Source organism: Pyricularia grisea, chromosome VI (assembly GCF_004355905.1).
Source record: "Pyricularia grisea strain NI907 chromosome VI, whole genome shotgun sequence".
NCBI lineage: Eukaryota > Fungi > Ascomycota > Sordariomycetes > Magnaporthales > Pyriculariaceae > Pyricularia > Pyricularia grisea.
The window spans coordinates 842,767-865,237 of record NC_044974.1 but is presented as its reverse complement, the minus strand read 5'-3'; the positions used below and the strand labels follow the sequence as shown (position 1 = coordinate 865,237).

Below are 22,471 nucleotides of genomic sequence, written 5' to 3'. Positions count from 1 at the left end.
CACCGTTTTGACTTGCTATGATCGGTCCTGAAAGCCCAAGGTTGGCACCTACTACTGTACACCCACTCCCCTCTTTTTTTTTCCCTCTCCTCAGCGTGGAGCTTTTCCTTTCAAAAAAAAAAAAAAAAATAGGACCACCTGTTTTCCTTGACCTCTTCACCGGCCGGGTGATCCCAGGCGGGGTTTTCTTGTCCTCGTCTTTGCCAAGTTCATACACACACACAAAAGTATCATGTCTCTATCATCACTGACCCGGAACCGAGCCGGGGAAATCGAAAGCCGTCTTACAAGTTTCCAAAATGTAACAATGGGGGGGTTTTCCACCCCCCCGCTCCCGGGTGAATTGCACGAGTAGACGCGCGGCTCAGGGAGATGCTGAACCCCCCTCCGCGGGCGAACTCAACCAACGCCCGCGGCCTTGACCGGTCAAAAAATGCTCGGCGGCAGAGGCCGTCATGGTTTCGGGGTAGCATCGACAATGCCGAACGATGGGATACTTCCCCCCCTTCCTTCCTGCGTCCAGGGTGGGATAGGTCCGCCCGCAGCCGATGGGTGGCCATGCGGGTCTGATACGCCGAATTTATCTTCATTGGTGCGTGATGCGTTTAGTCTTTGCCGGCATGTTTACATACGTCAAAAGGCATGGGAGGGTGTCACTGGTCAACTTTGACCAGTTCTGTATCTTGAGGAGCGAACAAGGCAGGCAGCATAGTGTCATTGGTAATCAAAAGGGCGCGCTGGTCAAACATATTAAAGGTAACGTGGTTCCACCCGCAGCCTTACTGGAAAAGTTGACGCCCTCGGTGTGGGAATAGCTCTAGAATGGAGGAGGATGGATAAATATTTATTCGCCTAAGCTCCCCACAAACGGACTAGACGACTCTAGTTATAGTCAGACTCCCCCACGTATCCAGGCTTGTCCAGATAAGCTTGCCTTGTAGTCTCTGGGTAGGCGTTGACTTGGCGCCTCGGGAAGCCAACTTCCTTCTGGCCTGATATCAAAATAATTTGCATCCTAGACCCCATCATCGAATAGGAGAAGAGCGATTTTGCCTCCCTCGTCACAAAAGCTCATCAGCCACTTTCATTTCGTATACGCACAAGATGCTGTTGCCGCTTTCACTAAAACTGCAATCAGTCACAAGTTGTCAAACAAATCAGAGAAGGTGACAACAACTGGCATATGTTCATTACATCATGGTACTACATTGGTTTGTCCTGCATCCCCTGCCCCTCAAGACTGCGCAGGTTGGCACTCGCGCTTGTGTCTCGTCTTCCAGTCCGCCCGCTGGCAATCAACCGAGCAGTACTTGACCTCCAAGCATGCCTTGCATCGATTCAGCTTCTGCTGCGGACTTTCAGGCTTCCCACAGGTTCGGCACGTATCCACCACGTCCGCCACGTCGAGGTCCTCCGCCTTGCGTTTGAGCGCCTCAACCACGGCCTTGTCGACGATTTCCTCGACAAAGGGCACGGAAAACAGCGGACTGATGGCGATCCGCGTCGCGTACTGGGCGGCCGTCGAATCCCACTCGGGCAGCGCGACAAACGCCTCGGGCAGCTTTCCCCTGCCGCAGGAGCAAACCACCGCGCTCCCACCCCCGTGCTGTCCGTGCTCTCCAGGCAGGGGGATCGTCGCACCGGCGGCCTTGTACTCGCAGTCTTCGCCGTGAGGCCACGTCCGACAGCGCTCCGCCAGCGCCGGCAGCACCCTGCGCCAGAGCGCGAGCTCCGCATCGTCGGCCGACACGTAGCAGACCTGGAAGCTGGGCAACATGGCCAGGAATGCGCGCAGGTCCACGTCCCCGGCCACAATGGCACGAGTCAACGGCAGCACGGCTGCGTCTGCCACGACGCCGGCTGCCGCGGCATCTAGGCGGAGGGCCGATACGGCCACGATCATCTGCACCGAGCCGCTGCCCGGCCCGTCGTTGCCTGCGCGTTCGATGGCAAAAAGGCCCGTCTGGTCACCCTGAAGGCCAGAGGACAACATAAACATGGTGAAAAGGGACTCCTTGAAGTTTGTGCGGAGTGCCTGTGCCGCAGGCACGGTTTGAGTGTCGGACATGATCCGTTCTCGGATGCGGCGCTCCCGACTGCTGAATGTGTGTGAGGCCAGAGTGACGAGCCAGCGCAGTGCGCCCTTGTCAGAGATGTCTAGAACTGGTAGAGTGTTGAGGTTGACGTAGGGCAGGGCCCCTGAAACAATGGTTGGAATTGATAAGTGGGATGTCAGGGTCATGGGAGTGATAAAATCTTGTAGTTGTGGTGACGTGATTGGATTGGAGACAGGCGCGACAACTTCGACGTATGATGACTTCCGTGCTATTCGAGTCTTGGATCCCTCCTTTTCGATCGGCAGGATGAAATGTAAGGGGTACACCTTGTCCTCATCACCGAAAACTATCTCGATGACGAACGGTGTTGTCTGGCGAATATAAATAGGCACTTTCTCTGTGAGGAGTCTCATGCCATCGTCATCGGTGATATTAACACGCCCGGTCAATGAAGACATCTTGCCTGTGCTAGTGTCAGCATCAAGGCTCAGAGATATAGTTGTGTCTCGCTCTGCAGATGTTGATCCAGTAGCCGGACTACTTGAATAGATTGGATATGCCTCCTGATTCGGTAGGTAGCGTGTAAAGAATACTGCAGATGCATTCCCAGTGACTGTCTGGAATATTTGCATAGGGCTTCCGGGTTTCCCGGCAAACGTTTGGATTGCTTGCAATGTGGGCTGTACATCGAGGCTGATCTGCGCTGTGTGAGGCTCGACTTGCAGGGCAGCAGTAGGACAGTAGAACGAAGCTACAACGGGCAAATTTCCATTCCATCCTCCCTCTCCCTCTGATGCTTTGACCGCGATGGCAAAATCATCATTCTCTGGTGCTCCATGGATCTCGACTTTGCCGAAGCCAAGCTGCAAGTCGCCAAAGTAGTTGGTCCATTGACCCTGACTAGATTTGATGGTTGCTTGGAGAGGAAGTGCAGCACGTTGCATTGGTAGCCCGGCGAACAGTTTCTTGAGCTTCTCGATCGGGACAACGAGAGATACTGCAATAACTTCTGGAATTTTCTTCCACGCAGCGAAGGTGAGGCCGTTGTGGGAATTCGAGAGCCTGATCTCGCTCCTGAGCCATGATTCTGTATGCAGACCCTGAATATGCATCTGAGAGGCGAGTTCTTGGGAATAGTTGTTACCCATCATGATCGAAGTGTCCTTGTAGACCCGGTCGAGAATTTCTTTGCATACTTTTCCCCAGTCTGTCTGAACCCGGGCTACGAGAGCCTTGACGAAGGCCAAAAACGTACCGCGGTGGTAGCACGGCATAGATGCGCTCTGCAGTTTCCTTTTACGCTGCTCTGGTGAGCCTCTGAGCAGCTCTTGTGCATTCTCCTGCTGAAACATGTTGAGATATGCATGCCAAACCATTGCCACAGCCCCTTGTATATCCATCTTGACAAGCAACGGCGATAGGTTACCATGGCAAGCAAACTGTGAATCAGGAACCCACGTCATACGGTAGGGAAACATCTTAGCGTTCTTTTCTGCTCTGAGCGCAGTGCCGAGTGCTTCCTGAACATCACTTGTGACTGTCGAGTTGGTCCAGTACTCCGAGACGGTGAGTCCAAGAGCTGCACCAACAGCCAGAGTGTCGCCACATAGAAGTTCCTCAAAGTAGCTTTTGCCCTCAGTAGTAACACTCGCCAGAGCCTCAGTCGAAATTGCGGACCAGGGGCGGGCTTTGAGAAGCGGACCAGATGACATGACAATGTTGAGCACACCGAGGTGATCGGACAGGTTTGATGAATCGATGGCATCAAATAAAATCGGCGCTGCCGAGGCCTCGGCTACTTTTGGGCCATACCAGTCCCGGTCCAGCTCAAGCTTATCTGCGGAGAGTTGGGAGCGGACGAGGTTTGCTGTGAGCTCACTACGTGATGATGCATTGCAGCGTTGAAAGGTGTGACATAAAGCCAAGGCGTCTGCATTGACTGGGCGGATGATCAGGGATTCCCGTCTAATCAGGCCGACCAGTGCGCGAACCCAGGCTTGAAACTGAACAAATGCTGTATCGGCAGCCCTTGATATACCCTGCACACTCTGGCCCGAGCCTGATAATGGCGAACCCTCAGCAAGGTGTGCATAAGCCGTAGCAAGATGAAATCCCAGAAGAGGGTCGGTAGCATAATGCAGGACTCTGTCACCGTGACTAAGAGGACCCGAAAACATCGGATTGGCATGTTCGGTAGGTACATTATCAGGGTCTTGCTTGGTAGTGGTCCCGTGCTCCCAGAAATGCTCAAAAGAGATCCTGAGATCGTCAAGAGTATCCGCGCCAGGCTGTATAGCCAGCGGGGCAGAAGAACGCACACCGGTGTGGACTTTTCCATCGACTCCAAGTCGCGCAGTCTTCTCGGCCTTGGAGTCGTCGAGGCTATTTTTGAATGCCACAGGAGGCTCGCTTTGCAGCAACAGCTGTGACATGAGCTTAATCACCGAGCAGAACGCCTCAAAGGTAGTCTTGTCACAGAATTTGATGATGGAGCCATACCGGCTCTCCTGCCACGAGTTCCACGATTTGGCTTCTGCGACAAGATTTTGGATCTGTGTTCGCAAAAATTCCAAAGATGAGCCACTGAGATAAAGATGGTAGTAAGCATCCCTCAGCTTGCTATAGTCCCTAGGTTTTATTTCATCAATGAGGAAAGAAAAAAAGATTATATTGCGGGTGAGAATGGAGTCGTCGACATCGCAACACGTGATATCGAACTTCCTAGATACTGTCCAAAACGCGACGGGTTGTCAGTCATACATTTTTTGATGAACCAGTTGCTCAGAGCAAAGGCTTTAAAAATGACTTGTAAAGAGCTGGGAATATGCATACGACTGTCTTTGTTGGCATAGGCGGTGTAGAGAATATTGCGTACATCACCACAGCCGAGTAGGAGGATGTCAGCGTCAGTACCAGGCGGCACATTACGAGCTAGGTTGACTGCCGGGGTGTTCCCCAGAGCGTAAAAATAACCCGCGGGTCTAACTATAGACGGCGTCAACATGATGAATAGTATTCAATTAAAAGTGTAGATGCTTGAGGTTTCTTCAGTTGGCCGCTTTGACTGCTTGTACTGCATGCACCCAGACCTTTTGGCGTTTGGCGTTCTGTTCGCATGAGCTACAAGCGATGAGTGGGTTTTGTGGGGAGGAAATTGCGATGATAAAGACTGTTGCTGCGAACAATACAAATTCTGGACCCAAAACTGGGACAGGTTTTTCTGGGGTAATTGTTGGCCTCTTGATCCCCTTGGATTTCCCAGGAAAGATTTCGAGAGAGGGTCCTGTAGCCTATTTTTATGTATCCTAGGTGCGTTCCACAGCAAGCATTGAAGGAAAGAGGAAGGAAGTGAGTCTGTTTGGCGGGGCGTTGATTGAATGGGTACCTACCTACGAAGTAGGTAGGTTGCTAGGTACCTGCCTGGAGTCTGGAAAATTCCATGATACCTTAGCAAGCTTAGGTACTATTTGCTGGCTGGAATCACGTGAAACAACACCACACAAGAGGAGACAACTAACTAATTTTGAGAAGAGCAAAGTTGAAATGAAATTTACTACTACCTACGAAAGCCATGCACGGAAAAATACAAATATTTGCAGTGTCACAAAAGCCGGTCGAACCATCGATTAATGATGCCCGTTTGTACTGCCTTTTTTTGAGCGCTCAGTCCGCTCCCCATTCCATTAAAATCATAAGGGGTGATAAGTCATCAAGAAGTAGGTAGGTCCTATCAACACAAGCACAAGCACCAAAGATATCGGTTTTTGACACAAAACCCCTATTCTCAGGGTTCCGGCCCTTTGAAACCCCTTCCTTTTTTTCTTTCTTTTCTTCCTCCTCTGTTGGCGCATGCCATCAAGCCCGCCCAGTTCAGCCACCAGTGCTTTGCCTCTTGAGATCGTGATTTAACCAATCACTGTCCAGTTGGCTATCGGGCGCGAACATGTCCTCTTCAGGGCTGGTGGGAGTGAATGGGTTCTCGACAAAGTCGTTGATGTTGAATTCTTCGCCTTGTACTTCTTGATTTGAGCGCTCGGCATCGTTTTGTCTGGTGCGTGCTGCCTTGTCGATGCGCTCCTCCATGTCAGGGCGGGCCTTTCGAGGCCTTCCGCGCTTGCCTTGTTTCCTGACGACGCCTGGCAGACCACCAATACACATGCCGCGGCCTCGATGCCTTGTGAGCGCGTCTTGGCGCGAAAACTCCTTGCCGCAGGGGCAGGCGTATGCCTTGACCAACGTGTGAATCTTGGCGTGGCGCTTGAGGTCATGGGAGCGGACGAAGCACTTGTTGCAGTTCGGGCAGTTGTACGGCCGGTCGTTCAAGTGTGTTTGTACGTGCGACTTGACGTTTTCCTTGCGACCAAACATCTTGCCACAGTCGGGATAAGTACATGTCCACTTGCCCGTGCTGGCATCTGGGCCGGTAATGTAGGCTTGAACCGTGTCGGACGAGATACCGGTATCTCTCTTGAGCTTATCGAAGTCGAGATGTGCGATGCTTGCGGCGCTGACGGCACTGGCCTCGGACATATTGCGCTGGTGACCACGCTTTCGCAAGGGCGTCGAGTACGAATCAATCGATGACTGGTAGCCTGGGGAGCCGGCAGACTGGTAGCCACTAGACGAGGAGTGGTAGCTGAAGTTGTTCGAAATCGGCGACGATCGGAAACCAGTCGTAGACGTAGGCGACGTCAAAGACGCATTCATGTTCAGGACCGACGATGAGTAGGGGAACCCTGAAATGCTTGGGCCTGATGGCTGGCAATCGGTCGTGATTTGCGGCGGGACGGTCGGCATGGCGGGCATTTGGTAGCTGGCCGAGGGCAGCGGCGGGCCCAGAGGCGAGACCAACGGGGGTCCAAGAGAAGATACCAATGGTGCGCCATTGGGGGACCCTGTTGTTGGCTCAGTGGCATCCGTGATAGGGCAAGCAAACTCGTCGGAAGGAGCGAGATCCGGCGTCAGTGACGGCGTAAGAAGAGGAAGGTCAGCGTCTGATGTCGGCGTGAACATTGGGGGAACTGATGAGGAGGAAGAGTTATCGAACAAACCATGCTCAGCACCATTGAGAGACGAAGATGTCAGATTACCCATCAGACTTGTGGGCCACATCGCGTCCAGAGCCCATACGTTCTGTTCTTGTCCATTCGAGGTCGAAGACGTGGTCCCATGGTTTGGCAAGTTGTACATATCAATAACTTGATTGGGATCCACGTCGACGAAGTCGGATAGTGGATGGTAGTATTCTGACATCTTGGGTGACTTGATGTACTTGAACATGCTGGGTAGCACAAGTCACCTTCGAAGATCGAACGGTGAGAAGATGGTATCGCTTGCTATTGTGTGGTGGAAGTTTTCTAATTTGGAAGAAGACTTGAATGTGGAAACTGGGTCTGGTTTTTTTTTTGGTTTCCAAAGGAAAGGGGAAAAAAGAAGGCTTTACAGTAAACTTTTGTTGACTGCAGCGCTTGGGTTCCTGGGAAATACTCGTCGTCCCAGCAACCAGGCCAGGCCCTGGCCCAGGTTTGAGTCTCGATCTAGGCAAGCGCCAACTGGGGTGCATGGAAGTGGGTCTCAGGTCCAAGATTCATACAAGACTCAGCCAATCCGAAACGTGAAACAAATCCATTGCAGGAGCGACCGAGGGCGCGGGCGCTAGTTCGGTGCCTTAGTAAAACCCTATACACAAGCCTGTCCTACTATTTGCAGCCATCTTTTTGATTATGACGTGACCTTTGCTCAATTCCATCAAAGTTGGAGGGAGCACCCGTCTGCATACGCCAAACAATCAAGCCACACAAAAGCTTCGGTTCATGAATTGAAGTGTGTGATCTGAATATGTCGTACAGAGCAAATTAGGTACTTGACAAGGTACCCAGCCCTGTGGCCAAGTTCCTGAGGTACGGATGCTGGTAACTGCAGCCTGTAGCTTGTATCGTGCAACCAGTCATTCTGCGGCCATCTTTACTTGCTGCACTGCCGTGGTATGCTGATCGAACGTAATGCGACTAGACGCAGTCTTTTCTAATTTTTTACAATAATAGCCTATCAGGGTTCTCTTCGGGCACATTTGAGTTGAACACCATACATGTGTTGTTTGTCACCCGGTGCCTACTCGCTGCAATAAGCAAACCCAAAAGGAACTGCCATGGTTGCTAGGGAGCAAAGAAAAGCAAAAGAATGGCAACAAAACAGCAACCAAAAATATTAGGGAAGAATTTGAAAAAAAAAAAAAAAAAAAAAAAAAAAAAAAAAAAAAAAAAAAGGATCATGGCCCAGACTCACTGCACCTCATCAACCAACCCGCATCACGGGACAAACCATCCCGCGCCAAGGGCTATAGGTTCTCCCTACGCATAACCAGTTCTCCTTTGTCGCCACTGCATGCCCTTGACCCGACTCAAGATCACACATCCAGCCCCAGTAGTACCAATGAACAAGGAAACAACTGTGAAGAACCATCCCCGACCGAGCATGCGGCTCGCCGGATCAATAATAGCAGCCGCAGCAGCACTGAGACCACAACGCATCATCTGACCCGATGCATACGCCGTGCTCGACTGCTCTGGGAATATATCAACCAACAACGCGCTCGCCGTGTGGCTTAGCATGGTCGAGCAGCAACATGCAGCAAACTGGAGGACCATGGCAACCGCTGCATGTGCTCCGTACTGCACTGCCCAACCATACCCGGCCACTAGTGCGGCTTGTAGAGCGATCACGGGCAAAATGTGGTGGTACCTTGCCGCCTCTATCGGGAACTCGTCCAGGCTGGTCAGTCTGTTGCGCTCAATGACCGCGTTGTGGGCCCGGGCCGTCACTGCAAAGTTGCGGTCGACGAGCTTTCCTGCGACCATGCCCCCGATAGTCATGCCGGCCAAGCCGGGAAGCATGGAGAGACCGATTTGCAGCTCATTGTAACCGTAGATGTCTGAAAAGACGACGGGCACGGCCACCTGGAAGATGTAGTAGACTGTGTACGACGATGCAATAACCCACAACACCGGAGCGGAATCGGCGTGGAGTATAATCAGAATAGCGTCTAGTGGGCCGCGAAAAAGTCGTCGTTTGCCTCCCAACTCGAGGTTCCTCTCCCGAGTCGTTTGAGGAGCTCTGCGATTTTGGCTTGGAGAACCCGGGCCATCCTGTCCACTATTCCCACTGGTGCAGGATCGAAGGGAAGGAAAATAGGACCTCCACGGCCTCCAGACGCCACCGACGGGCTTGGACCCGTTGCCGGCCACAGAGCGGGCGGTCTCCGGAAGCGAGATACCTACGAGCAAAAAACAAAGCACAGAGTAGATAAGGAGGGCCAAGAAAACCCACTTGGAACCGCTCGTGCCTAGAGCCATAGCACCGCCAATGGCAGGACCAAGGGCTGAAATGCCATTACAAGTACCCAGAGCAGGGCCGAGCATAGACCCACGCTCGGCGACGGCCGCGACATCGGCTACCACGCCATATGCGATAGTGATTGTAGGCGATGCGCCGATACTCTGGCAATATTCATGGTCAATAATCAAAAACCTCCCCATATGCAAAGTTCAACGAACCTGGAGGGCTCTCAGCACAGCCAGCATCGCGTAATTGCCTTTGTTGAGTGCAAGACCCAAGCTGGCGCAAGCATAAAGGGTCACAAGAAACAGTAGCACTGGCCGGCGGCCGTGGGAATCGGCCAGTGGAGCAAACAATGCCGGGGCGATTGCCTGACATACGGCGTATACGGTGACTGTGAGGTTGATATCCTGAATAGAGGATGCGAACTCTCGGCTAAGCATTGGAATGAGTGGGAAGTAAATGGTAGCAGATATTGTTGACAGGACCATGACGAGACCGAGGAGGTAGGTCAAGTATAAACGCATTCTGTCAGAGAAAATTGAGTAATCCTCATCTTGCGATTCTGAGGAGGACTGCATGGCATCCGTTGGATGTCTCTGATTGATGGATTCAGGGCCTTCCATGATGGGCGAAGGGTTGTTAGATTTTTATTATGTCGACTTGGACAATTGTACCAATGCTTTTGCTGTGTCTAGGACAGAAAGCATTTTGCAAACAGTCACAGAAGTAGTCGAATTTGAGAGATTTGTACTTCATCCCTCGGCATGTACTTCATTTCACCGGAGCGGGATCGGCCTCGTTTTTGTCAAAGGTACCGGAGTAGACGCCGGCTCGTCGGCCGACCATACCAATTGTGGGTGCTGTGGTTCGCTGATAGGAACAGTAAACGCAGGGTTCGGCCACAAGAATTCAAGGTAGCTGCCAAATAAGGCAACGATAGTGCCCGCCGAGCCTCATGATGAAGTCATGAACCGACTTGATCCAAACAAAGAGAGTAGCTGTCTGCGGCATCGGACATAAGATGACAGGAACGAAACTAAGTGAGTGCGACACCGCTGGTCTGGCATCGCATTGAAGTCCGCATTGGTGGGACCTAGGGTGAGTCAGCTGTACGAATGAGTCTTATACCATATGGCTCTTAGAGATAGGAAAAGAAAAAGGGCATTTCATTTGAAGACGGACTCATGGTGAGATCTCTCGAAATGGAAACAAGAGAGACTTGGATGCTGAATACTGGCCCACCTCTGGAGGATAATCCTGGTAGTGGATCCCGATCAGGTGCTTGTGATGATTCTAATTGAAGAAAGACAAGAAAAAAAAAAGAATGCAAAGCGCAGTGCAAGTGCACTTAATAATAGCTCAATGACTATCGAATTTTTCCTTGGGTACGTAGTCCTTAGTATATCAATGAACAGATTGCACCATGCAGGGACAAGTTCATCTCATGTTTGTCATGTTAATTTGAGATGAATGCAGTTCGTCCTAGTTCGAGGATTGCAACCTTTTGAAAAAGATACTTCCAGTTAACTACCTAACTACTGTACGAAGCAACAGATTGCGGATGATATCGGCGGAGACACCCACCCAGTGGACCCCTCAATTTGACACTGGCGACTGGTGCCGAATAAGCAGCAATTGGTCTGTGCATCACCGTGTCAACTGAACCGAATAGGAGGCCAAACTTTTCTTGGTCAAATTCGAGCTGAGACCATCTTAACCTCTTGATCATCCGTCGTCGCGAGTATTCTCCAACCAACCGGCAAGCTATCGCTGCTTGTGCTGCCGTGTTCCTCTCGGTCAATTTTTGCTATCATACAGCTAGCTTCCCGACGCGGCACGCATCTTCGATCCTGCTTCTGGCCTTGTTCCACGGCGAATTTGGGGTTGTTGTTGTCTTGTTTGGGGTGTTGTTTTCGCCCAATCAATCAGTCAATCAATCAAAACCCAGATTTCCCATCTCCCAGATCTCCACCACGTTTATGCAATGTCAGGCAACACCCTTCGAGGTACTCCCGGGCGCGCTCAGGGACGCGGAGCAATACCAAACTTTCCATCCAGCCCGGCAGCCGCTGGTTCAAACTCGTCCATTCCTCGCCCTGTACTCGAACAAACCATGAGCAGCCATAATACTCAGCCTCCAGCCAGCGAGGCAGGCGGATCCACCATGAGCGCCAGCCGTCAAAAGCAGACAAAGAGAGACGAGGTACGTTTTAGCATGCCCTGTCGGCCAGACCCCTGGTCTTGACGATGTGATGCCCTACCCCTTTTCGGCCTCTCCGCTCCCCCACGAAGCCGTGTGCGTGGTCTCTTGCATCGATACATTTGATCTCAGTTTCGTCCCATCGCCTCACGAGAAGCGAGAGAGATCAGCTTTACCTCTAAGAAATCGACACCATGAGCACGATCAGCGAGCCCATTCGGGGCTTTCACGCCACCAGAGGAATGCCCACTGACTATTATGTTCAGGCAATCCGCCGCAAGATGGAAAACGATCTCGCCAAGAAGAAGCATGTGACGGGTCGAGCCCGGCACTCGAGGAAAGCCCCGCCCGGAACCGTCCTCGCCCTCAAGCCCAGCCAGGCTCTCCAGATCAAGCCAGGCACCACGGTGGCCGAGGCGGCGCAGCTCATGGCCGCCAAGCGGGAGGACTGCGTCCTGGTCACGGACGACGATGATAGAATCGCGGGTATCTTCACGGCCAAGGATCTTGCCTTTCGCGTCGTTGGTGCCGGTCTCAAGGCTACCAACGTTACCATTGCCGAGATTATGACCAAGAACCCGCTGTGTGCCCGAACAGACACAAGTGCGACCGATGCTCTCGACTTGATGGTCCGCAAGGGCTTCCGCCATCTGCCTGTCATGGACGAAAACCAGGACATTTCGGGTATCCTCGACATTACAAAGTGCTTTTACGATGCCATGGAGAAGCTGGAGCGGGCCTACTCATCCTCGAGGAAACTCTACGATGCCCTGGAGGGAGTGCAATCGGAGCTGGGCGCCAGTCAGCCTCAGCAAATTATTCAATACGTCGAGGCTTTGAGGACGAAGATGTCAGGCCCGACTCTCGAATCCGTCTTGAACGGCATGCCCCCCACGACTGTTGGTGTAAAGACATCGGTTAAGGAGGCTGCGCAGATGATGAAGGAAAACCACACAACGGCCGTTCTGGTCCAGGATCAGGGTCAAATCACTGGTATTTTTACTAGCAAAGATGTCGTGCTTCGTGTCATCGCTCCCGGTCTGGACCCTGGAAACTGCAGCGTAGTCAGGGTCATGACGCCCCATCCTGACTTTGCCCCCATGGACATGAGCATCCAGGCTGCTCTCCGCAAGATGCATGGTAGGTCAAAGAAGCCTTGTTCGTACGACATGTTTAAACCATAGGCTAACCACAACCCTCGTTAGACGGCCACTACCTTAACCTCCCAGTCATGAATGATTCTGGAGAGATTGTCGGCATGGTGGATGTTCTCAAACTTACATATGCCACTCTTGAGCAAATCAACACCATGTCAAGCGGCGACAACGAGGGCCCCGCATGGAACAAGTTTTGGTTGTCCCTGGACAATGAAACAGAATCCATGGTTTCTGGAGATGGATCACATCACCATTCCCACTCTCATATCCACCACCGTTCCGTTATGTCACCAGACTTGACGCGCGAGCGATTGGATAGTGTTGCACCTGGAGACTCCGCTTCTCACGCCGGCGTAGAGTCTCCTGGCCACTCGATCGTCCAGCACTCTCCTGAGCTACCCGTCAGCGAGATTCCCTTCCCCTTCAAATTCAAGGCTCCGAGTGGCAGAGTTCACAGGCTACAGGTGATCGCTTCTCACGGAGTAGCTGCGTTCATCACCAACGTCACTTCAAAGCTTGGCGGAGAAATCGAGGCAGTGGGCGGTGCACCAGAGGTTACCGAGGACGGACAAGTCCGTGGTGGCTTCGCGCTCTCATACCTCGACAACGAGGGCGACTCGGTCAGTATCACAGCCGACCAGGATCTACTCGAGGCAATCCTGCTTGCCCGCCAATCCGGTCGTGACAAGGTTGATCTCTTTGTTCACGACCCTGAAAAGCCCCCTGTTGCCGTGGCAGCTCCTGCAGCTGTCCCACCTGCCCCCTCGGAGCCTGTTTCAGTGCCCATTCCCACACCACCAGCCTCCAGTGTGGCCCGGGAGCGCAGGAGACGTAAGTCCCCTGCCAGCGATGAAAGCGACGAGGAGGAAGAGTCGGAAGACGACGGATCTTCAACCCTTAGAAGACCACGCCGGCATCAACGTGCGGCGGCAGCCCAGCAGGAGCCGCTCATCGCGGGCGTCCCTAACGAGTTGTTGCTTCCTGGCGCTATCGTTACGCTCGCGGTTGTAATCGTTGGTGTCTTTACCATCTCGCGCGTCTCAAGCAACAACAGGTAAAAGTAGCGACGACGCCTGGCCTTGAGATCAGGGTTGGTGAGATAAATGCGAGAGCCTGAAAGTGACTGCCATGGACAGGGTAGATACCCACGCTGGGGGAGAGGCTCCAGCCCGCGTATTACTGTGTTCGTCATATATGATTTACCGCTATGTCGTCGCGGTTGGCAAAGAGATGAGCTCAGCTTATTAGTGTTTTTGATATGTTTCCACATAGTGTTGACGATACCTGTCCAATACAAATAATACCGTACGCACTAAGCATCTTGGTCCCATGAATCGCCAACGTGAATATTGAGAAATACTATCTTTTTAAGTAAATTTGAAAATCATCAACCAATTTTCCCATCAAGTAATTTTCGAACCGCTGACTGTACATGATTCCTCATCTCGCGTTGTCGCGACCATCATCAGAATTCGGACCAATCTGCCACCTGCCAACCTACCCTGAACCCACCCCTTGATGAGGACCCACATCAACCAGAGGCACGGGCCACGCTAACTGACGTCCAGCTTCACGGTCCAAAAAAGTTTCGAAGCTTCAGAGTCTCGCGTCGAATTAGAAACTAAGCCAAACTCACATGTCACCATGATTATAAGAAATATAGCAGTCCGGCACGGTAAGATATCCCGCATATTCCATTGTATAGTACAATTGGTCGTTTTACTCACAAAATTTCTCAATTCAAAGGCCGGTCTGCCTTTGCAGCTCCGGTTGCCCGCGCCGTAAATGGCAGCACCATCAGCGGCATCCGCAGCATCTCGACCGAGACCCTCTCGACCTCAGGCACCGTTCACGCTTCTACTCCGCCTACACACCCTCTCCCGAGCACTGGAACGGCAACAGCCACGGCCACGTCAGCCGCTCCCCTGGCAGTGCCCAGGGTGCTGGATCCTCGTCTCCAGGCGCGGTTCGGCCAGACCCAAAAGGAAGAGGCGCCCGACACAACGGCCCGTGACTGGATCGAGCTGAAGCGGTTCAAGAAGAAGACCTCGGGGATTGGCTCTCAGCGTTCGACGCGGACCTACCGCCCCAGCGACCTGCTGCGCGACCCGCCCAAGCCCAAGGACGTGACCCTGGAGCTGCTGATGGCGTCGCAGTGCCACATGGGCCATCACAAGTCGCTGTGGAACCCATCCAACTCACGCTTCATCTACGGTGTAAGGCAGGACATACACATCATCTCGCTGGAGCAGACGGCTGCGCACTTGCGTCGAGCCGCGCGCCTGGTCGAGGAGGTCGCCTTCTGCGGCGGCCTGATCCTGTTCGCCGGCACGCGCCAAGGGCACATGGAGATCGTGACGCGGGCCGCCGAGCTGAGCCGCGGCTGCCACCTGTTCAACAAGTGGACGCCCGGTACCATCACGAACCGCGACCAGCTGCTGGCGGGAGGCGCGCTCAGGATGGTCGATGAGCACGACCGCGAGCTGCCTGGGTTCGAGAAGCACCTGCAGGAGCGGAGGCCCATCACGCCGGATCTCGTCGTGGTGCTTAACCCGCTTGAGAACAACATCCTGCTGCACGAGTGCAAGGTGTCGCAGATCCCGACGATTGGTGTCATTGATACGAATGCCGATGTCACCAAGGTCACCTACCCGATTCCGGCAAACGATGACAGGTAAAGACTTTCCTTTTTCTCCTTGTTCCTTTGGGAAATTCAGCGTGCGTACAAGGAGTAATCAGGTGCTAATGCAAGTCTTTCTGCAAAATAGTCTGCGAAGCATGGCCGTCATTGCCGGCGTTCTGGGACGCGCCGGTGAGTTGGGCCAGAAGCGGCGTCTCGCGGACGCCAAGGGTGGCCAGGTGCACTGGGAAAACCCGGCGGACGTGGCACGTTTCTTGGATGCGCTCAACCGGGATGCCATCGAGGCGACGCGCCAGCAGATGGAGGTGGAAGTCAAAGAAGAGCAACGTTTGCTTGAGAATGCTACCATCAAGGATCTGCTCATTTAATGGAGGCGTGTGCCCTGTATGTTTTCACTCTCGTCGCCTAGCGCCACCGGATCTTTTTGGGTTGTGTGGAAAGGGTTGTATTACATGTGAATAAGTTTGTAAAAATACATTTGAAAGAAATAGACATTGTATCCATGGGGTTTCTTGACGCGCTGCGGCCTTTTATAATCTGTCTGTTCACGGCATTCTAGACTGCCGGCTTTACTTTACATTTGGTATACATAGTGCGACTCCTCGATGCTCCGTCACAGAAAAGAAAAAAAAAGAAAAAGAAAAGGTACGCAAGGCAGAATTTCCTCCCTCTCTTGAACTTCCTTCCTCTAGAACTAGTCTGGTAGCCGAAGCGTAACCTATCGAGCTAATATTGCTAGCCCAAATCATCTGTACAGCAGCTTGATAGGAGGCCCTCTCAATGAAGCCTTGCGCGCCCGAATTCCGCATAGAAATCTCATCCGACACTTTTTTCTTCAAGGCACATTCTCTTTTGTCGTTACCGAGCCTTTGGTGCCTTCTCTGAGTCGTTATATATCGTCCTCTGATTGCTCCGGTGCACTCATATTCGTCTCTCCAAGTCATTTTGCTTTTCTCTCTTGCAGATCTTTGGCATGTCCGTGTTGGGGTCCTGCTGCAAAGATTTTTATGCTCTCGGTGGACCATATTAAACGAACGACAGATCTTAAGGAACACTTTTTTTTGGTTTTAGTTGTTGAAGTAACCGCCCATGTTGTGCATTCCGGGCGCCTGGAAAGCCGGGATGTGCTCTGTCGAGTACCGGACAGGAGCACCGCCTGGCTCCACATCAGGCATCATCGGGCCTGGCATAAGACCTCCGGGTTGCTGGTGGTACATGGCCTGCTGATATACAGGCTGCTGCTGCTGCTGCTGCTGCTGGGGATAGTGAATCTGCATGGGCGCCTGCATCATGTTGGATTGAGGATAGGGATACGCGCCGGTGGGGCATGTCGGGTACTGGATGGGGTGGTAAGCCATCTGCATAGCGCCGGGGTAGTAGAAACCGCCGCCGACACTGCCGCCTAGGGCCTGGCCGGGCATCATGCCGTACATTCCTTGCTGCTGCAGCTGCATCTGTTGGAGATGGGCGCTGAGGAGCTGGGCAGGACCCATTCCCAAAGCATCGTGGCCGGGTTGGGTCGGTTGCTGGTGCTCCTGAACGTTGCCCGTAGAGATCTGCACGGGAACGAGCTGTTGTGTTCCGGGATGTGGTCCTGGCACGAGCATGTATCCCGTCTGCTGCTGGGACACAGGAGCCGCCGTGGTCTGCTTTTCAGTGGTGGCGAGATGGGCAGTGCTCTCAGGAACAACGTGCTTGCGGCCCTTGGACTTCTTCAGGGCAGAGCGGAGGGGCTTCGTGCCTAGGTATGGTGCATCAGATGAGGTGGATGAGCGCACGTCGTCGTCGATGTTACCCGCGTCGACATCGCCACCACTGCTGCTGCTGCTGCTGCCCGAGTGGTGCCAGCTCTCCGGGTCGCGGGGCCGACGGTGACGAGCGGCTGTACCAGGGTCGCTATTGTGAGTCTTGAAGTGGACGTGGCGGTTCTTGATCTTGCTGCGACTATGACGCCCAGAGCCTGAAGAGTCGTCGGCGTCTTCGACCGTGGCGCGGCGGTAGTTTTTCGCCCAAGTACCACTGCTGCTGCCGCGGGAGGGATTGGTCGTGGTTGAGGCTTTGGCCCTTTCCAGATCCGCGATGGTGACTTTTACCATGCCGTCGGTCGTGGAGGATGATGATGAGGATGATATGTCACCTGGCGTTTTGGTGCCCTTGTTGCGGGAGCGACGGTCCATGGTTGAGGTGAGACTGAAGTGCAGGGCTGTCTAACTTAGCTTTTTTTTTGTTGTTGGATGGGAGGGTAGTAGGGCTTGAAGGATGTGACTGCGGTCAGATAGATGTTGATGTGAAAAAAGTCGCGACTAGAAAAGAAAACAGAAAGGCTTGCTGCACGACCGTGATTTGTTTTGGTTCAATATCGAGTTCTCCCGTGGCGAGAGATCAAAAGGAAGTTTTTTTTTTTTTTTTTTTTTTTTTTTTTTTTTTTTTTTTTTTTTTTTTTTTTTTTTTTTTTTTTTTTTTTTTTTTTTTCTCGTTGGGTTGACACCAAAATCAGCAGGTGAAGTAGATCTGAGGATGAAGACGGAAACAGCAGAAGCCGTGTGAAAACAAGAGCAAAAAAAGTAACAAAAGGTCAAGAAATGATCACAAATGATGCAGCTCCAGAGGAGCAGGAAGAAGGACCAGCACCGATCAGAGGTCGCATCTATAACGTAAAAGGTAACGTATTCGAAGTTGTGCAGAAGGTGGTGGCGAAAGGTTGGTGGAAAGGGTCCAGGTTTGGTCGAGGAGGTGAACGCACTGGGAAATCAGATATAGAGCCCTCCTACCTTTCAACGCATGTCCGAGCCTTACTACAGGAGCTCTGCCAAATACCCCTCCTCCAAGGACAGGACTTAGGCAAAGGGGTACCTTACCCTGCACTACCGCGTCTAGAAACCTGGGGAATATATACCTACCTACGTAGGGAGTGAAAGATTTCAAGTTGCAGGCGCTGATACAAGTTTAAGCAAGTCTTGATATTCCTTGATGTTCTTATTAGCAGCTCTTCCTGAAGCTCACCGACACTTGGTTGCTGTTGATTTCACCTGTCAGGCGGAAAGAATCTAAACTTACGACGCGCAGTCTTTAGCATGTAGTTTTACGACATACGTTTGGGAAGGTCAAGCTCGAGAAACATGTCTTGACGAGGGCCTCGAAAGACTACGTGGGGCATGGGTTGTTTCTGTCTGGCATAGCTGGCGTGGTGTCTCCTCGTAGCTCTTTTTGAAAGCCCATGAACTTTTGGAAATATTCGAAGTCGATTCTTTATCATTTCAACCAAAAATACATGAGACTCTGAGATAATCGTTTTCTATCTGGTAAGATATGCGTTGGCGGAATAAAGGACTAAATGCTGCTTGGGTACACAGCAAGCATATCCTACGAACAGACGTAACTCTAGACATCAAGACCAAATAGCAGAGGATGTCAGATTCTAATTTAGCTAAAGATAACCTCACTGCACGCATTCTGCCCACCATATTGACGGATTAGTCTAGTATTAATATTTCCAGTTACTTGGCATTTTAAATTTGCCAGCTATTACCTCATCAAAACTCACCGACTTAGATCAAAACTAGCGCATTAAACTGACCTTTGGACCGGACTATACAAAGCACAGGAAAACAGAATAGTTGGAAGAAACGAGTACGGTCGAATCAAAGTGTGGGAAAGAGGTATAGCCGGCTTCGTCAAGAAAAGAGCAGAACCTAGCACGGATTGGACCAGTATTCGACAGGCTTTGATCCTAGTTCCAGCAAGTATGTCACGTTTACGTATTCTATATAGCTAGATGTAATAGATCAGAAGAAGAAGAAATAAATAAATAAAATTTTATCTGTAATTGCCCAAGATGGACAAAAGCAGACCCAAGAAAGTGTCGAGTAACGACCGAGGTATATGGCCACAAAGAAAAAGAGAACAGAAAAAATATAATAAAAACAAACCCACAAAAGGAATTGTGAGGCATCAAGGGCACCAAAAATCGAGCTTTGCTCGAGGCAACACTATCTCTCAGCCCCCACAAGGTTCCTGTATGCTGCATACTGCCTGTCATCCAGGGCCGCCATCCTATCAAACTGCCCATCGTTCCCCGGGACGCCAAGGTTGGGGTTACCAGCAAAGTTCTGTGGAGAAAAGTTGGGCGCCGCAGACATGTTGGGATTGCCAGCAAAGTTCTGCGCAGCAAAGTTGGGCATCCCAGGCATGTTGCGGTTGCCGGCAAAGTTGGGCGTCGCGGCCACGTTGGCGCCGCTGGGGCTCGCCGTGGCCCCGGGCCCGCTCGGGGGCTTGTCGTCAAGAGCTACCTTGACTTCTTTGGTGCCCTTGAAACGTCGGTACATGTAGATTGCTGCACCGGTGATACACGCAACACCGGCTATATCATGTGTAAAAAGAAAGAAAGACGGTTTTGATTAGCTTTTGAGGATAGTTACCCAAGTGACATTTGCCCAGAAAGTTCCGCATCACCTACCAATGGAGCCAACAAGAATTCCGGGCGCGTCTCCTCCTCCAGTAGCGGCGGAAACTGTACCAGCCACGTTGGCCGATTCTCCGATAGGCGTGGTTTCGGGAAGCGCGGTCGGTGGCAAGTCTGTGCTAGTGGCACTGGTCGCGCTGGTTGAAACAACAGCGCTTGTAACAAAACCAGAAGAAGAAGAAGGTACCGGCAAGGGGAGGCTGAGGGTTGGCGGGCTGGGTGACGGTATAAGCAGTGAAGACAGAGGGGTTGTCGAAGAAGATAGAGTGGCTGCTGAAGACGTCGCCAAACTCGATGATGACGAGTTCGTTGTGGACGGAGGCGTTGACGTCGGGGCAAGCGTCGCCGGGTTTGTCGGGGATGGTGCCCGCGTCGTCGTCGAGGTCAGCAGCGTCGTAGAGTTCGTCCCAGGAACAGGGACGAGTATGGCACCTCGATTCGGCGGTATAGTATCATTGCGAAAAGCATTAGCCGGGGAAGAAACTGCGGGCAGAGTTGCCGTCGGCTGGCCAGGAAGTCCCGCTGTTGGCGTTGGTGAGGACTGTGGTTCCTCCGTTTTGACCCCTGACGCTTCCGAGCCTGAAGCGGAAGACGAGGACTCAGAGGAAGATCCATCTCCTGTAGAATCCGAAGACTCGGACTCGGGACCATCAGGTTGGGATGCGCCATCAGCATCAGGCTCTGGCTCTGGCTCGGGCGCCTGCCTACGCTCCAGGTCGGCCAAAAGATGAGCCAAGTCCCGGGGTTCCTCTCCTCGTTGGATGATGGCCGGCACCATCCTTCGAAGTCGACGATGCTGCATCTTTGGGACGGCCATGGTTGTTGGTATTGTGTATTTGTGTTATTAGACCAAACCAAATCATGCGCAGGTCTGGATTATAACCACAATCGAAAAAAGAAAAAGAAAACAACAACAACAACAACAACCACGAGGCGCTCAACGCCTCAAGGAACCGATTACGTACAAAAACGTTAAAGAGGGTAACGCACAGCCAGCTGCTCTGGGGGGTGAAAGAAACAGAAAAGAACGACGGGCGGGCGAACATGCAAATCAAATCAAGAATGATGGGCAAAAAAGGGGCAGGGTGGTATTCATCAGGGAACTACCCGCATGCAACTTTGAACAATACGATTGGGCAGCCTCTGGGGACTCAAGCATTTTGCCATCCCAGAGCTCTGGGCCATTCAATAAAATGCGAAGAGAAGCTTAACGTGACATTACAATTGGCGACCGCTTGGGAGCTGGAGTTGAACGGCCTCGATCTGCGACGGCCAAGACCGTCTCGAGCCCCTGCCGGGGGCCCGACCATCTTTTCCGAATCAAGTATTCTGGCTCGCGGCCATAACCAACACAACTACAGTAGGCAAAGCGGCATCTTGGCGGACGCTGTTCACCTATCGGAGTCCCCCCTCCACAACGTCAACGAACAGCGGAGCCGGAGGCGCCCAATCGGTGGTTTGTCCATTGAATTCCCCCCCCCCCCCCCCCTTCTTTTCTCCCTGACGTGGACCCCGGACATTAATCCAGACCTGCCGCACCGGATCATGTGCGAGCGAGGCTTGGAGGCTTGTTTCCGGCATGCTTCAACAGCCGCGTCCAGACTACCAGAAAATTTGACCGTGAGTGGAGACGGCTCATTTCCCCATGCTACTTACGATTCTACCGTACTTCGTAATGTAGATCGAATTCGTAGAAATATCGCAGATTTAGTTCCAGCACGTATTGACTCAGACTGGGACCCTATTTTTATTTATTTTTCGTTTATTTTCTTTTCGCGTTCGGCCTCAGAATGCGAGTTTTGGCGAGATTGTCAATCGCTGAACTTGCTGGGGGCTTGTCGTATCCCAGATGGATGAGTGAGTGTGTGTGTGTGTGTGTGTGTGTATGTGTGTGTCTTTCGCGACTTGCAATTCCGGTATGGTGGCGGCGGGTCTGGCGGACGACCGAAACAAGCGCCAAGTCGATAGGAGCTAGAGATGCCCAATTCTCCAAGTTTGGTCAGTGGTCAGTGCTGGTGATTGTTTACAGAAAGGGCATGAATAGCCTACCATAGTATGTTGATTGTACAGAATCCTTGTTGACTCATTGAATTTCTTTTTCTTGGCTTCGACACAGTTTGCCTTTGTACCTTGAGAAAGTAGGGAGTGATGAGTGGAAACAGGAATAAAATATATACGACATCATAAATTTCAATTTCAACTTTCTTTTTTTCTTTCCCCAACTCTTATCTTCAACTGTTTGGTTTTTCTCCTCGAAAAACAAGCTTATTTTTGACGCAAAACTCTAGTCATACGGAGGACGCAGTTCGTTAAACCACTTTAGCGATAAGCTGCCCTTGGGAGCGGATGCAAGTGTTTCCATGCACAGCCACAAGTTTGACGATCTTGGCATTTAAACGTCAGACAGGGGCCAAGGATTTTGGGTTGGGAGATGGAGATCTGCGAAAAAGAAGGTTGTTGTTATTATTGAAACTTGTTGTTTCGTAGATTGATAGTGGGACATAAAAAGGAAGAACAAGAAGAAAGGAAGAGGTATAGTAATAAAGTTTTTTGCAGCTCTTCAGTACCGGACGCGACTGGTGAGAGAAATTGCGATAGACAAAGAGGTACGGCGCT

General features: G+C 52.0%; 6 protein-coding genes across 6 annotated transcripts; 1 reads left to right on the top strand and 5 right to left on the bottom strand.

Annotated features, from left to right (window-relative positions):
• Nucleotides 1-1,234: 1,234 nt before the first annotated feature.
• On the bottom strand, nucleotides 1,235-5,152 carry PgNI_11381 (uncharacterized protein; the record flags this gene model as incomplete). The annotated part of the gene is made up of 2 exons (XM_031131348.1): nucleotides 4,890-5,152; nucleotides 1,235-4,785 (listed from the first exon to the last, which is right to left on the bottom strand). The coding sequence occupies exons 1-2, from the start codon at nucleotides 5,059-5,061 to the stop codon at nucleotides 1,235-1,237; spliced, it is 3,723 nt and encodes a 1,240-aa protein (XP_030976867.1). The 5' UTR covers nucleotides 5,062-5,152.
• Nucleotides 5,153-5,927: 775 nt separating this feature from the next.
• PgNI_11380 (uncharacterized protein) lies at nucleotides 5,928-7,337 on the bottom strand (the record flags this gene model as incomplete). The annotated part of the gene is made up of 1 exon (XM_031131347.1): nucleotides 5,928-7,337. The coding sequence occupies one exon, from the start codon at nucleotides 7,335-7,337 to the stop codon at nucleotides 5,928-5,930; it is 1,410 nt and encodes a 469-aa protein (XP_030976866.1).
• A 1,070-nt stretch (nucleotides 7,338-8,407) lies between these two features.
• PgNI_11379 (uncharacterized protein) lies at nucleotides 8,408-10,018 on the bottom strand (the record flags this gene model as incomplete). The annotated part of the gene is made up of 2 exons (XM_031131346.1): nucleotides 8,408-9,553; nucleotides 9,611-10,018. 2 exons carry the CDS (start codon nucleotides 10,016-10,018, stop codon nucleotides 8,408-8,410), a joined length of 1,554 nt encoding a protein of 517 aa, XP_030976730.1.
• A 1,771-nt stretch (nucleotides 10,019-11,789) lies between these two features.
• On the top strand, nucleotides 11,790-15,932 carry PgNI_11378 (uncharacterized protein; the record flags this gene model as incomplete). Its single annotated transcript, XM_031131345.1, has 5 exons — nucleotides 11,790-12,735; nucleotides 12,801-13,806; nucleotides 14,339-14,427; nucleotides 14,499-15,426; nucleotides 15,521-15,932. The coding sequence occupies 5 exons, from the start codon at nucleotides 11,790-11,792 to the stop codon at nucleotides 15,759-15,761; spliced, it is 3,210 nt and encodes a 1,069-aa protein (XP_030976701.1). The 3' UTR covers nucleotides 15,762-15,932.
• Nucleotides 15,933-16,460: 528 nt separating this feature from the next.
• PgNI_11377 (uncharacterized protein) lies at nucleotides 16,461-17,570 on the bottom strand (the record flags this gene model as incomplete). Its single annotated transcript, XM_031131344.1, has 1 exon — nucleotides 16,461-17,570. The coding sequence occupies one exon, from the start codon at nucleotides 17,568-17,570 to the stop codon at nucleotides 16,461-16,463; it is 1,110 nt and encodes a 369-aa protein (XP_030976935.1).
• Nucleotides 17,571-19,382: 1,812 nt separating this feature from the next.
• On the bottom strand, nucleotides 19,383-20,672 carry PgNI_11376 (uncharacterized protein; the record flags this gene model as incomplete). Its single annotated transcript, XM_031131343.1, has 2 exons — nucleotides 19,383-19,753; nucleotides 19,850-20,672. 2 exons carry the CDS (start codon nucleotides 20,670-20,672, stop codon nucleotides 19,383-19,385), a joined length of 1,194 nt encoding a protein of 397 aa, XP_030976734.1.
• Nucleotides 20,673-22,471: the final 1,799 nt, after the last annotated feature.